Below are 15,258 nucleotides of genomic sequence, written 5' to 3' on the forward strand. Positions count from 1 at the left end.
TATTGTGTTGAGCTTTTATTTTAAAATTTTGGCTTTGGACCACATAAGTAGGGAATGAAGGCCTGTTTTAACTACCTGTTATAACATCTTTGAGATTGATGTTAAAATGCACTTCAGAAGAGAAACAACAGATGGGAATATACAGAATAGGAGGAAGTGTGTAATACTAAAAGGTTGTAGAAGAATGTACTTCATGTGGGTGGATGGCACTGTTTGTAAATTATGGCTTTGACTATCTAATCAAAGGTGTACACAGTGGCTAGCAAAAATACTGGTTTGAGTCAGATCTTGGACAGATGAAGAATTTCCTAATTTTTAAGCTATTGGCATACAAGATTAATTTTTTTAAATTGTATGCAACGTGATGGGGAACTTGCAGACTTACTCTGACCAGTGAAGAGTGGACTCTAGTACAGAAATGTTACTAACAGTTTTACAGAAGATGGCAGCTGGTATTGCGCTCATTTACTGTTTCCCCCAGATAGTGAAAGGGTCTTTCAACACAAAATTGTTGAAATATTTTTCCACTAATCTTCGGTCGTACTTGTTCCCCTCTCTCCTCCTCCTCTCCCGCAAGGCTGTGATACAACTCTGGAACAGGGTATTTAGCTGGTGCATATCAGAAATCTTTGTTGTTTTAAAAGGCATGGTCTTAGCTTACTTTGTCTCGGGAAACTTGCTTGTTTTACTCCTGTCTGTTTGTCTTTGAACACTCCAAAATGTGTTTTTTATTTGTCTTTAAAATACTGAATTTGCAGTGGTATTGGAAACACTAAAAGCTAGTCTCATTTTGAAGGATTTTTATCATGGTGGTTTGAAAAATACCCAGAAAAGACCGACTAAATACGGCAGCTGATTCATACTTGTGATGACTTAAATTCCAGTTTATCAAGCAGTTTAGAGAAAGCAGTACATGTAAGCATCATTTTAGTCCTGCAGTAAATTAATAAAAAATTTCCATTCACAAAATTTCTGCTGAAAATTCTACTTGTATTTAATTGCTGTCAGGGCAGATACATTAAATTTATCCACAAAATGAAATCTAGCTTCATAACTACTGAACACCTATTGTCAGGTCATGATACCTGCAGTTGAAACAGCCCCTTCATCCCTTTTAGGATGAAAGAAGTTTTTTCAGCAGATGGCTTGGGGTGGTTGGTTGGTTTTAAACTGAATAATCTGTACAGGTCTTTTGCCAGTTCCACCACTAATACCTTGACTTTGTTAACAGGGGATGGTATAAATAGCAGTCTTTTTGAAAGAACAAGATAAAACAAAACTGATTTTTGCCTCGAGTGTCTGCATGCAATGTGTGGGACAGAGGGAATCGTTATTTGGAATTACAAATTAAAATTCTCTGTCGAAAAAAAACCTAGCTTTAAATGAAAAAACTGTGTATCAGAGTAAAAAATGTACTGTCAAGAGAAACTTAAGTTTTTATTCTTCATCTTCAGTGCTCACCATGGCCTGATACTCCTACAACATTTGTAAACAACAGTCCTACTCCTGCTCCAACTTTTACCTCTGCTCAACATAATACCTACAGTGTCCCAGACAGGTAGGTTTCTTTTCCGTATCTTAATTAAAGATAGCGTTTTAAAATCAGGATCATTCAAGTGTTTTCTGAGTAAATCTAGGAGCCTGCAACTGTTTTCTGGGCTCATCGGGGAATGAGAGATTGTTTTGACCTATATATTTATTTTGGAATTTGACATGTGCATTGTGATTCAATTATAATGTAATTCTGCTTCAGCATTTTTCTTTCTCACTATACATTGTTGGAAACTTTTCTTCTTATCCTTTGTCCATATAGCAAACACTTTACCTTTTAACTATTTGAATTTAGTCCTTGTCTATGGAAACTAGTTAGCTTTTTTCAGTAAGAACAGTCTTGATTCCTCTCATACACGGTTAATATAATTTGCAAGGAAAAAAACCCAGCAATAATCTTAACAAGCATTACAACAGAAATTGTATTGGCAAAAACGTTTTGTATTGAGGCATTAATTAAACTACTGTAATTAAACTTAGGTGATCAAGGAATGAACCACAGTAATATTGTCTGTTGTGTCTGCCTTGTATTTTACTACGTCTTCCTCAGTCACCCTTTAAGACAGAAGTTTCACTCTGCAGCATTTAATTTGTCTTTCAACAGAGATATTGATTGCTGTGGGAATTTCAGGTTATTTTTCAGCAGTGCTTAAATACTTTGCTTAATAATTTTCTAGTAATACTTTTTTTTCCCCCCCCCCTATCTGTAGCAATTCTTCCTCCCCAAATCATCAAGGAGATGGAACCTCTCAAGGGTCTGGAGATGTGAGTGTTTGCTTTCTGGTATTGATCGTGGCTACATTTGTAGTTGTGTCAGGACGTTTGATTTGTACATATCTTGATATTAATAGCTACTGAGAAAGTGTTGAACTGACGGAGGTTTTTTTAATGGTTTGGGGTTTTAATTTAATATCCAAATTATCATATCCAATCTTGTTTCTTACAGCAGCTTCATCCTTCAGCCACAATCCAGGAAACTCAGCAATGGTTGCTCAAGCATAGGTTCTCTACCTATACAAGACTTTTTTCAAATTTCTCAGGTATCTGTCGTTTACTTTTTGAGTCTGTCTTTGTGTGTTAGTGAGCAAGTTTTGTGTGGGAAAATACTTTTTTAAAAAGAATATGGCTTCAATATTTACTGTAATTTACTAATTTGCTTATTGAATGTTCAGTTTGCATCGAAAGGCATTTTTTTCTAGTTGTGTTTTGCACAAATTCACCCTAACGCCCAAAAGTGAAGATAGGTTCTTTTTTCCCTGACGATAGTTCACTAAATCATTTTAACCTTAAGTAGTCCTTTGAGAAATAAGTTAATTTGGTGAGTCAGACCAGCAGGCCATCTGTTTTGCTATGCTGTTTCCTAATGGCAGCCAGTATGCAGGGATCTCAAAGAAAGCGCAAGAAATTGCTAACATCTGCCCCATGATAGATCTTTTCTTAGGACGTAGATTTAATTGTAGTATATAAAGCTTCACCTTTCCAAACTCTGAAGCTGTGAATAGTCATCTTATTCACAGAAATGGCAAATTCTTTTTTGTATCAAACTCCACTTCAGTGCCATGCAGGAGGAAAAGTCCTTTATCTACATGTATTTGGCTATTTGTTTCATTTCAGCAGAATGTCTGACTGCTCTTCCTTAAATGCGTGTCGGTGTAGTTCCCACTATACGTATGGAAGCAAGAAGTGGCATTAGATGCGCTATCTGGGGCTGTGTTTTGCCGTTTGCTTCTTTAATCCTCCATGAAATCGGGCAAAGAGTGGGATGACACAGTACACTCCATGAGTAAAATTCCTTCTCAGTTTCCTTTGGCAACACATGATGGGGAGAATCTGGTGAATAATTCCTGCTCTCCGCCACGTAGCATAGCTGACGCTTCTGCCAGAATTCCCTTTGCATCTTCCCTGGTCGAGACCACGTTCGGTCCAGACCGAAAGTACAGGTTCTCTTAACGTGGCGTTCTTGAAATCTGTAAGACTCAAAGTTTTCTCTTTCTGTCGCTAATCAGTTCTGTTTGCTGCTGCTTAATGTTTTTCGCCTAAAATTCATAATGCTTTCTGCTAGGATATGCGGGTTCTGAGAAATAAGCTCACATTTAGCCTTTGTGAACAAGCTGTGAAGGTGTCATCCAGCCCTGAGAAAGGAAGTTCTGCAATCTCACGAATGAATGCGCCAGTATTTTGCAGTACTTTCCTCAGCAAACCATACGGAAACATGGTGCTGATAGAAGTTATTTATGTATAGATCTGGTGACATCAATTTGGGCAGCAATAACTAAAATTTTGTAAGCTATATAATAATACAGTAATATAATAAAAATAACTAAAATTTTGAGACCCCAGGGGTCCACGATGTTTTTCATTGCAATATTACTTCTCCAGATAAAAACTGACCCGACCTTTAGATGGTGGTGAGGCCTCTGGAAAAACTGCAGCTTTTGGGACATAAGAATATGATTTCTTTGAGGGGAAAAAACCCAGATTAACATATGTAATGTGTAAGAACCACATGGCACTACGAGCTGTCTCGGCAGTAAGTTGGGCTGTCCTGGGTTTCCCTCCCAGTGTGGCTCAGCGCACCTTCCAGCCAAGCGACCTGGTTGCGTGTGTCAGTGGGCAGTGCTGCCGCAGGCGCCCCTGAACCAACAGCAGCTACCAGCTCATCAAGACTGACACACTAAGGGTCCTTAGTTAATCAGTGACATGATGATTTTAAATACCATGGGCCTGATGGAAAAGCACAATATTTTATTGTCAGCCCTTGCAGCATTGGACAATTGACCATTTAGTCTGCTGCTGCTGGTTGGTTTTTGATTTGTGCTTCTTGTGTTGAGATTGCTAAGCTTTCTCAGTACATGTTAGTACCAAATTTCTGACAGAGACCCTTGGAATACTTTTAGAGCAGATCATCTTCTTGATTATTATCTTTATATCTTTATAGAAGTCAAATACTAATTGGCCGATCGATTTTCTTTGAAGCAAGAAGTGTAGTGTAGCTTTTAATTACACTACTTCAGGTGTGGTGGTGTTTTTTATTATAGTACTTAACGGGTATGATGGCAAATTATTTTTGCTGGCTTTTACCTGTGCATTCCTAGATTGTCTGTAGAGTATTTTCATGAATAAATACTATCTTTTTCTTTTCCCCTGCCCTCCCACTCGTCTGTTACAGTGACTGGTTCTTGAGACTGTTGTTTTCTTTGTTGATACCCAAGCTGCTCTTGAGAAGTATGCATCCTTCCATTTTGTGTTTAGATCTGCTTAGTATCTTTTATTGAAGCTTCCTTTTCTAAAGTAAGTGTTCTTGAAGCGGTTGTTTTCAGAGATCGCTTATTCCCAGGATTGTTTAAAAAAACCCACCCGCTTTCGGACGGAAGCATCCCACAGCCTGGATTCACCCCATAGGCTGCGGATGTGCTGATCGGACCACGCTGATGTAGTTACGCCAGCCTTTAGCAGCACCTTCTATAAATGAGTGCATTGTAATAACTTCAGTGCATAGAGGATATGTATTGAATGACTGGGATGATTCGTTGAGTGAGAAACCATCAAATATCCTTCTCTGTATTTTCACAGCGTTTAAAATACGCTAACCTGGGTGTCAGTTTCAACTTTGAGTCATTTAAGCCATTGTCTGGGTATTGAACAGTCATCTGTCTCTACAGAAATTGTGTGCCGTGCAGACTTTGTACTGTGTCGGGATGTGAACACCATCAAGTGAAACTAACCACCTCTGGAAAATCCACTGGCTTTTCTTAGGGCTCGCTGGTGCCTAGTGTAAATTGTACTTGCTTGTTCGTGTTCACAGGATTCCATTTTTATAGCGGTGGGGTTTGTTATTCTTGGTTCCAGTGAACATGCAATTTATTTTTAAAAGTATAGATGTTCTAAAAGAATTTTTGTAAAATCCTCATGTGTTGCTCCAGGTGCTGATTTATTAAAGCTGACAAGAGAAGATCTGGTACAAATCTGTGGTCCGGCCGATGGAATTCGGCTATATAATGCACTGAAATCCAGGTAATGTGTTGAGTGGGTTCCGTTCTATCATTTACCGGGTCCCGTCCCGTCCCCCCCCCTCCCTTGGAACTGGGTGGGGCCTCGGTGCCTGTGAACGGGGAGCGGTACGTGTAAGAAGAATGTCCTGTGCTCACCTTCAGGGCAGACCCTGATGAGACGCGGCAGTGGCCGGTTCGAAGGCAGGCTGTCGGATGGGTACGGGTGCAGCGGGCACTGCCGAGTTCTTGAAAACAGATGGGTTTGTTGCCAAGACACAAAACTTGTCATTCAGGGGAGCCAAGAGCAACCGGCGGCCTCCTGAGGTCCCAGGTGCTGCGTGCTAAGGCAGGCAGCACCCCGGCTGGTGCGTCTGGTACTGACTGAAGCACTGTGCCACTGACCTCTGTACCAACTGTCGTGGTTACTCAGTAGTTGTGTTTGGGATTCCAACAAGCAGTGTCTTGGTGAACTCGGAATTGATCGCAGTGTTGTTAAAATGCAGTAGCATCTGAGAGACCACTTACCGTTATATTAATTTTTTTTTGTCAGTGAAAAAAAAACATTTCGAGTATGCCATTAGCATAACAAATCTACGCTTGTGGCATATCAGTTTCCATATTTCCAGGGCAAGTAACCTTTTCTCTGACGCGTGATTTGTTGGCATTGCAGGTCTGTCAGGCCCCGTTTAACAATCTATGTCTGTCAGGAGCCATTAAGGAGCATGGAACTGGAAAGACAAGATGCTGGCAACGGTGATAGCAGCAATGGTGCAATATACGGTATGGCGCGTAGGAGGTCTCTTAGCATACTATTTCGGTGTCCTAAAAAGTCTAAAACAAGATAGATGGGAAGGAGAAAAGAATAGTGGAGAGCCTGAATGTCTGTGGTGTACAGAGAAACCACAGGAAGTTGTATTCAGAACAACGTTGCTGTTTTAACACTGCACGGGATGAAGAAGAGAACCTTAAAACCTCTCAAAGTTAAAGCATTGATTTTTTTTTTCAGTCTGTTGATAAAACTAACTGTAGGAGTTAAGGAGCTCTCAAATTAGCTGTGCAATGTTGTTACAGCCAGGGAATTAACCAGGTTAAATGTAGGTGCATGTAAAAGCTATGTACAAACAAAAACCACTTGGATTCTTTCTCATTTTCAGTTAGGTTTCGCTGTCATTTTCTGCACACTTGAACTAAATCTGGTAGAGCCTGGACAAGGAAATGCAGCCAAGCAGTGTATGGGCTCATGATTTTAGTATTATTTTCTGAGATAGCTGTTGTGTCAGCACAGATGGGGAACTTAATTGTAAATTCGTGTCAGTCTTACAATTGAGAGAATGGAGCTATTTGAAGTGACTCGTTTCTTGCCCTTGGCTCCCTCCCCAGCCAACCAACAGAAGTCTGCATAGGCTGCTGCTGTAATAGTAGTTGTGTATTTTCCATGCAAGAATTGAGGTGGAGGAGGATCTGTTACTAAGATACTGTCCAAGTCAAAAACCGTATTTTCCCTCTGGATATCTGCAGCCTTTGGTTTGGGACAGAGGAAAGTGCAAACTCGGAGCTGCGGAGGGCTTCTAGCACTATTAAAGCTATAGGCTGCAAATACAGCATCAAACTGAGCAGCTACTTTGTCTCACTGTTCTGTTTGTTTGCTGGGCTGTATTTCCCCCCCACTGCCCTTCAGCTCTGAGATGATCTGTAGGAAATTTACTCTGATGGTTGAAATATGCTTTCTTTAAGGAAAAAAAAAAAAAAAAGAAAGAAAAAAAACCCCCAACATCCTTATGTAAAGCAACAGCGTAGTAGTGTCAGTCAAACATATTATCTGCTTCTTTTGAGATGGTCCAAAACCACTTCCAAAGTCATCTTTAGGTGAGACTCTAAAGATCCGTTTGTCTGATGTGATTGTGCCTTTTTGTGCAGGATGCAGGAAAAAATGCGGAGGTCGCCTTCAGTATCAGAGCAAACAGAAACCTCCCCCTTGTCGGAGAGGTGTCCTTATGACCTCACCTTGAAAGAAAAGTCCTGGCAGTTCATGCTGCTTAGTGAGAATGGGGGGAGAGTAAAGGAAAGGGTTTTACCTTTTAAAAAGGGTATAAACGAATTCAGATTTTTTTCATACAGTTAGCCATCAATTAGTGCCATGCTTATTTAAATACTTTTGTTTTTTCTTGTAGTTTATCATGCAATCTACTTAGAAGAGATGGCAGCCTCAGAAGTCACACGCAAGCTCGCTTTGGCATTTAATATTCCTTTGCATCAGATCAACCAGGTTTACAGACAGGGTCCCACAGGTATCCACATTCTTGTTAGTGATCAGGTAATGGTAATTTTATTTTCTTGTCAAATTTTATTTATGAATTAAATAGAATGGAGGATTTTCTTGTGCTTGCTTCTTTATTATTGGTTTTTCTGTTTGATGACGCAACTTCGTATTTTCTGACATTTAGAGTATTTTTTCCTTTACGTTATAATGAGCAGAAGGAGCCTTTAAATGTCACTCTACCTGAATAAATTCAAATTAGGAGAAGAGAAAGGCAGCTGGTCTATATAGTTCTGAGATGCTGCAGCAATTACTTGGTAGGTATTTGATTTGAACGTGCCCAAAGGCAGGGAGTGTTTAAATACTTTTGAACTTGGCTTATTCAAGCATCTGTTACACGTATTGAGAGTTCCAAAACCACAGCCAGCGGTAACGGGCTCCCAGCTGGTTGTCACGTGATTAACAAGCAGCATTTTGACAGTGGTGTATTTTAATTTAGTATATGCTTGTCACTTGTTGAATAAAACCAAAAATAACCAATTGCTTATTAAAGTTTAATATCTGATGTTGGGGTTTTTTTTGCATTGGTCATACTCTGGAGTGTTTAAAACTTTTTTTTTTTTAGATGGTTCAAAACTTTCAAGATGAGAGTTGTTTCTTATTCACCACAATAAAAGGTACAGTGTATTTTCTGACAGTCTAAAACGTAATTCTTTATTCTACCAAGGAGCTTTCTTTAGAGCAGAATACTCTTCTAGTAAAACTTCCCGAAGCAAAGAGTAATGGCAGATTTAGTGAAGGCTGACTTGTTAAAAAAAAAAAAAAAAAAATCCGCATACACAACAGGCAGAAAGTTATCAGTGAGTTCCTCTTCTCCCAGCCAGACCTTCCAGCCTCTGCGCAGCACCTCAGCCCTTTCGCCAAGCTTCCAGTTCAGAACCAGCGCAGCACCTGGCAACAAACCCCATTTAAAACTCAGTCATCCATCAATGAACAGTCCTTGCTGTTGATAATTGTTGAGAATGGTGACATTTCAACATTAAAAAAAAAAAATAAATAAGATCCTGGCAGTAGTACCTCTGAAGTTCAGAAACCGAAAGAGAGTCCTGACAGTTGGCAGAACCGAGTATAAAATTCTGTTGTTTCACTGCCAACACATAACCACCTTCGGGAGGCTGCTGCCGGGGACGGGAGGTGGCTGTTTGGCTGGGAAGGCTGCGGGGCCTCCACTCGGGTGGAACCATTTCGGTCGTGTGCGTGCAGTTACACTGGGTTGCAGCCCGCGGCCGTCATTGTTCAGGTTTCCTCAGCGGGCGGTGCGAGTCTCCCCTGCACGCAGCAGCTGTTTCAGGTGCATCCCACACTTTTTTCAGAGTCCAGTTTATTTCTGGTAAAAGGTGCCAGGACATGGCCGTTGTCAGTGGACAGGTTTGACTCTGCAAATTTTACGGACAGAAACTGTCCCAGCTTTGAAGATCCAACTACAAATTGTTAATTGTAACATTTTTCAGCACAAGTTGGAAATTTTTAAAAGCTTTTTTTTTTGCTGTAAATGAGCTGTATTTTTATAGTCTGCTTCACTTCATCAGCATCCTAACTTGAAACTAACTGTTCTGTGTAGTGTAAAACCTACTTGCAAGGTTAGTGACCATTAGAGACCTGTTCGTCCTAGTTGTTAATCCTCTTGGTGGTACTGCTGGCTTCTACACATAAAATCCCCAGGGTGGTTTTTTAAAACACTGTTTCCCTTTAGCTTGCTATAGTTTAAGGCCGCGCATCACAAAAGTGATGATTAAAAACATTCGCTAAGGATTTAGACTGGTCTTGCAGAAGTTAACTAATTTCCATGAGCTGAATGTCACTGTCACATGCGGTGGGTTTAGTGTGCAATAGGAAGAGTTCAGAACTAACTGCAAACCAGAGAGATTTTAAAAAACTCTTCAAGCGTTTAGTCTGAGCAGCACGCTTCTGATATTTCAGAGGTTTCAAGTTTCATATTTCATAGTAGTAACGAACCACTTCTACACAGTAAAAGCCAAGTCCCTACTTTGATGTTTTGCTGCGTTGGGTCACGTATTTATGGTTCTCTTTACGAAAGACTGATGCTTTTTTTCTTTTTCAGCTGAAAATGGTGAAGGCTTCCACATAATTTTGAAGTGACGGCACATGCTTGCGAGACTGATACTCCAGCGCAGAATGAAGTCCTGCCTAAAGATCATGAAGATCATTCAAAACCTTAGGATCTCACTTCACCATATAAGATGTTTCATATTGAAAACACAAAATGACCTTTCTAACGAGCTGTTTGATAGGTGAACTTTGTTATCACTGCCATAGCTAAGTGTCCTCATGAGAGGTAGAATGCCATGACAGCTTGTGTACAGGCATGGAGACAATGTAAGCAAAGGTGCTTGCCCTTTACTGAAGCGAGGCGAGTGACGGCCAGTAGATACAGTTTCTAGAAGCGAAGCGCTGCTGCTTTTCTATTACCTGTATCCAGTTGGAGATGAATGTAAACTCATTTTGGGGCATTTACCTTTCTGTGCCAGTTTGTCTATTACTTGCTTGTACCTTATGCTGATTTTATTTTTTGATGTTAGCAGAGCACATACTAATCTGTGTGGAGATGAGTAGTTACGCTGATAGTGAGCAGGTTGTCGGGTCTTTGAGAGTAAAGCTGTCAAAACAGCTTCCCGTGTAAATTGTGTATAGGAGTGTATGTAAGAAGTGTAAATGCCAGAACAGGGCTTTGAAGAAGCTCTAGACAGATGCAATATATGCATGCAGCAAACTGCATTATCAATAGTACCTTATTGGAGGGATTAATAGAAATCCTATGGGGTACCAAGTAATTGTGTTTTGCTTTAACAAATTTAATGGAAAAGAATTGCCTATGCATCCTTTATGTTTAGTTTCCTAGGTTCTCTGCAGAGCACTGCTGCTGTTTAACTCTCTGCTTGTGAACTCGTGGGTTTAAAACTACTAGCAGTGAGAGGTGGGGTTTTATGACTTGGTGGAATTATGCTGACGAGGGCAGGTGACGCACTGGCACCACAGAGCTGTCACAGCTTTCAGAAACATCAAATAAATTGCTTAAGAAACACTAAATACGCAGCATTTAAGCCTCCTTCCCCTCAGGCGAATGCCTTGCTGTAGTTGCCCTTACGGGCAACTATCTGACCTTTTCTGTTGACCTTTCTTCGCCCTCCCGTCCCTGCTGTACCGCTGTTCCGGTGCCTCTTCCAAATGACCAGCTACTTCCTCCGACACAGGCAGTGCGCTTTCTCAGTATTTTGGGTTCTTCTTGTAAAGACATGGCCCAGCATTTCCTACGTTAAGGTTCAGCGGGGTTAGGTACTTCGAGGGGGATATGGCAGAAGGGGTGAAGTGACAGTTTCATAGCTGTTATTTGGTGCCTTTGAAAAATTCCACCTGGCTCTCTGGCACAGCAGCTTGGGAACAGTTTGCTTTTTATGCTGCAGTTTTCCATGTAAACAACTACTACAGCATGTAAAAAAGCAACTTTTGGTTTCTTTTTCCTTCCCTCTTTCACAACTGGCTCAAGTGCTTAGCAGAAAAGCTTCTCAAAGCTGTAGCATTTTGAAAACTTAAATTCATCAAAGCTAGAGTTTCTTTCCTATTTTTATTTTTTCCACACTGAAAGTAAAATTTTATGTACTTAAAACATTTCTGCCTATAAGTTGTTCATCCTTGGGTATGGTTTGGTCCTAGTATTTTCTTGAACTGACACTTGTGTCTTTTCAGCTCACACCATATTCAAATCCAGATGTTTTATTAAAGTGGAAAAATCCTTGATTGGAAAGTATCCAAATATCTAATTTCAAAGAATATTGAAAGTTGTACAGTAGTTTGTCCAGCTCACTTGAAATTGGAATTAAATTATGGCACCAGCAAGTTGCTTTTGTTTTTTAATAAGATGTACACATTTCAATTTAAGTATAATAAATGTTTTTCAGTAATTTTGTAAATGTGCTTTTGTTTTTGTTTACTTTCTTTTTTCCCCACACACTGGAGATATTTCTGTTGTTAAGATTTAACTGCAAGACCTGCCCTAGCAGTAACGGTAGGTGAAGGCAAATAACAGAAGCAAACCAGCTCTGTGGTTTATCCTGCACCCAACACACACACACAGATCTTCTCCTTCTAATAGACAACTTAGTGAAATTTGAAATAATTAAAACAAATTCAAATTTGACATCAGCTGATTGTTTATTTGAGTAGGTTCCATTTGGTTTTGTACATCTTTAATGCAGTAGACTTACAAGGTTCATTATGTTCTTAGAAAAAAATGAGCCAACAAAAGGCAATGCATCTTGACATACTGGTACCAGTGATTTTCCTGGTACAGCTGAGAATAAAATCTGCTTAAAACTTCCCGTGACAGCAGTATCTTAACGGAACGCTCAAGTATGATTGTAACAACACTCCGCCACTACTGTGCAAAATGAGCCCAGATGGGCTTACTTTGTAGTAGTAAAGAAATCCATGCACTGCGCTCTAACCTGTCAGTTATCCTCCATGCTGAGATCTTAATTTCCCATCTCCATCGTCTGTGAACAGGTGAGGCATGAGCACAACACAGCCGCTGCTGTCCATAAAATGCTCCTGATGTTCACACCCCTTTTAAAGAGCAGCTTAAAATTTGGGGGGGAAATTGCAGTCCTATCCAATAGTAGCTTCTTCAACTGATTTTTAAGCCAGTATTTCTGTTAATTTTCAGTAAACACACAGGCCCTGAACTCTTAAAACATACGCACACGCACAATCAATCTTACACAAAAAAGCTTTCTGAACTGTCGAGTAGTTTATCTCAGATAAGTTGCTTAATATAAAAGTTTCTCTAACCCTCTAGCACTGAAAAAAACAAGGATGAAAGCGTGGCCTTAGGAGCTACTACATAGATTTTATTATTATTACTGTTCAGAAGTTGATGGCTTCCTAAATAACCCAAATGTGAAGAGTCTGGCTTTCTGCATGTGAAAACCCCGGGTTTGGCTTGGTTCACCTCCAGCCTACAGACCGATTTGGCCAGCTGCTTGCCGCGTCCCTGGAACAGGTGGGACAAACCTCTGGAACCGAACTCCTCGCTTGAACTGAACTCCTCGTCTTGAATGGAGTTCCTCGTAGTTCCTGCGATTGAACCTGGCTTCCCTTCGTCATCTGCAGGAAAGCGTGAACAGTAGACCCCTGCGCCTAGGCCCGCAGCACCCCGTTCTCACGCCCTGAGGCGGTCACTGAGGACATGCGGCGGCGGCGCAGTGAGCACCACGTCTGAGTGTGGCAGCCAGGCACAGCAGAGCGCGCCAGCTCTCCCACAGTGGATTCCGTACCCCTCTTAAAGGCCAATGGCATCGGGCACGCAGCGTGCGTCAGTGACAGGCAGGCTGTATGCTAACACGGAGTTCAACTGAACTGAGTGCTGAAACATGGAAAGTATTTCTATTTATAGCTACCTTGAGGTACTACCTTACCTTTTGACATTACCTATTATGTCCAGTTATGTAATTAAATATGAAGCTGAATCATGGAAAAGTATAAGCTGTTTTGCTGTATGAGCTCATAATTACCTTGCGTTTTTTGGTCAACATCTGCTAAAGCTGGTTTGTCCTTAAACCTGATATTTAATCTGTTGTGTATGTTACAGAGCAGCAGGTTCAGATCCTTGGTGTGACGGACCCGAGCCCCACGTTACGTTAGAACTTCACACCGAGTAGTGCTTACAAATGCAAATTAACTTCCAAGTTTACTGAACTGTCACCAAGTAGCTGCTATGCTGAAATGCCCGCACATTTTACACGGTACTGCAGTTCTCATGCCAACAGAAGGAAGGAGTTACTAATACAAACTGAAGCATCACCAACTTAATCCACAGCTGCACATTATGTTAAGATTTTTTACCTGGAAAAAAACGCTTTTCTTGTCACAAAACTGGATGACCAAACACCACCATTACGACTGTGAGGAAACCGCCTCCTTCCACTGACTTGCAGTCCCATTCTTGTCTTCAACAACAACAAACACTGCTGTGTGGGTGCACTTACTGTCAGAGGATGGTACAGCATCTGCAGAGGCGCTGTCCACTCCCTCCCACCGAGGGAGGGGGGGTCACCGGGGCAAAGTAAGCGTGAACCTTCACGTGAGGTAGATGAGCCTGTGGACGAAAAGTCGGCATTAAAATGGGAGAGAAAAAAACACAACAAGTAAGAAAAAGCAGTATGCCTCAATTGCTGCCAACAAGTCAGCTCTCATTAAGGTTCACTAGCTAAAAAGAAAGCATCTATACGCTTAATACTATCCAGGCTGTCTTCTCCTGACAGGTACGTCCCGTGTCGCACCCAGCTGCGGCACACTGATGTCCGGGCACACGCACCCGCTCAGGCTCCCCGCTACATCCCTGTGTAGCACCCAGCGGCGCAGGGACCCACTCAGGCTCCCCGCTGCATCCCTCTGTAGCACCCAGCAGCGTGGGGGGCCCCCTGCTGCAGGGGAGAGCGGACCCCCGGCTACTGAAGACAGACTTGTCTCCTGTCTCCCATGCCCCCTGCTTCTCCCGCCCTAGAAAGCAGCATGGGACAGAACAGGGCGCCTGCCTGCAGCAGGCACTGTCTGGGATGAGCTTTCCACTTGCAAAAGTGTTGGGACACGAATCAAAGCTGCAGACAGGTTTAGCAGTAAGGCCAAAACGCTGGCCCCAAGGCAGACGGTCCCTGACCCAAGGCGGGAGGCATGCAGAGGAAAAGCTTGGGGCTGGATGCCAGGGCCTAACGGCCCTCCAACCCATTAACTCAGATCGCCATGCAGATGTTTTACTATCAGCTCTGTATATTAACGTGTATTTTAGGAGAGTTAAACAATGACACTACGCAATCCTAAAAACATGTAAGCCTGTATTTGCAAAAAATGCAGAAAGCAGAAGATAAGCACTCGTCATTCCAACAGCAGGTGTCACGAATTCTCAACAGAACTGCCCACGCAGCAAAGCTACTTTTAGTCCCTAGAGATGGGGACCCAACAGAGTGATATTCCGACTCTGTTCTGCCGTCCTGCCTTGCCCGGGACACCTGCAGGATCACAGTCTCCAGCAGTACCAACAGCCTGGGCATTCCCACCGGAACAAGTCAGCGAACACATACTCTGATCCGTTTGATTCCAGCTCGCGTGACCTGCTGGCAGTCGTACAGCTCGATTCTCTCCAAGTTGTGGCAGTTCTCCAGGTGTTCCAGAGTCACATCAGTGATGAGAAGACAGTTATCGAGCTCCAGTACCTGCAGCCTCTCATGACCACACGTACTGTTGCTCAGATGGAGAATCCCATCATCAGTGATCAATTCACAGTGAGATAAGCTCTAAAACAGAGGCAAACAGTTAATGACATCACTCAGTCCTAAGTTGCTCTGTCACCTAAACATCAGCAGTCCTCTTCAATCTATCTCCTTC

General features: G+C 41.8%; 2 protein-coding genes across 6 annotated transcripts in view; one reads left to right on the forward strand and one right to left on the reverse strand.

The window, feature by feature from the left end:
* UBP1 (upstream binding protein 1) overlaps positions 1-11,781 on the forward strand; it is a 39,835-nt gene extending 28,054 nt beyond the window's left edge. For 2 of the 3 annotated variants that reach the window (XM_075418790.1, XM_075418792.1), the window contains 8 exons: positions 1,455-1,558; positions 2,262-2,316; positions 2,498-2,591; positions 5,475-5,565; positions 6,214-6,323; positions 7,715-7,857; positions 8,426-8,477; positions 9,923-11,781. In XM_075418790.1, coding sequence (XP_075274905.1) covers positions 1,455-1,558; positions 2,262-2,316; positions 2,498-2,591; positions 5,475-5,565; positions 6,214-6,323; positions 7,715-7,857; positions 8,426-8,477; positions 9,923-9,960 — 687 coding nt within the window. In that variant the 3' untranslated portion in view covers positions 9,961-11,781. The remainder of the gene's footprint in view (positions 1-1,454; positions 1,559-2,261; positions 2,317-2,497; positions 2,592-5,474; positions 5,566-6,213; positions 6,324-7,714; positions 7,858-8,425; positions 8,478-9,922) is intronic. The other variant, XM_075418791.1, reaches the window with a different exon arrangement.
* Positions 1-15,258, reverse strand: part of FBXL2 (F-box and leucine rich repeat protein 2) — a 520,918-nt gene that overhangs the window by 447,453 nt on the left and 58,207 nt on the right. For 2 of the 3 annotated variants that reach the window (XM_075418795.1, XM_075418794.1), the window contains exons 14-15: positions 14,955-15,167; positions 13,863-13,972 (exon numbers count right to left, since the gene is read on the reverse strand). In XM_075418795.1, coding sequence (XP_075274910.1) covers positions 13,865-13,972; positions 14,955-15,167 — 321 coding nt within the window. In that variant the 3' untranslated portion in view covers positions 13,863-13,864. Of the gene's footprint in view, positions 1-12,024; positions 12,982-13,862; positions 13,973-14,954; positions 15,168-15,258 lie in introns of those variants that run through there. The other variant, XM_075418793.1, reaches the window with a different exon arrangement.

Source organism: Opisthocomus hoazin, chromosome 4, assembly GCF_030867145.1.
Source record: "Opisthocomus hoazin isolate bOpiHoa1 chromosome 4, bOpiHoa1.hap1, whole genome shotgun sequence".
Lineage (NCBI taxonomy): Eukaryota > Metazoa > Chordata > Aves > Opisthocomiformes > Opisthocomidae > Opisthocomus > Opisthocomus hoazin.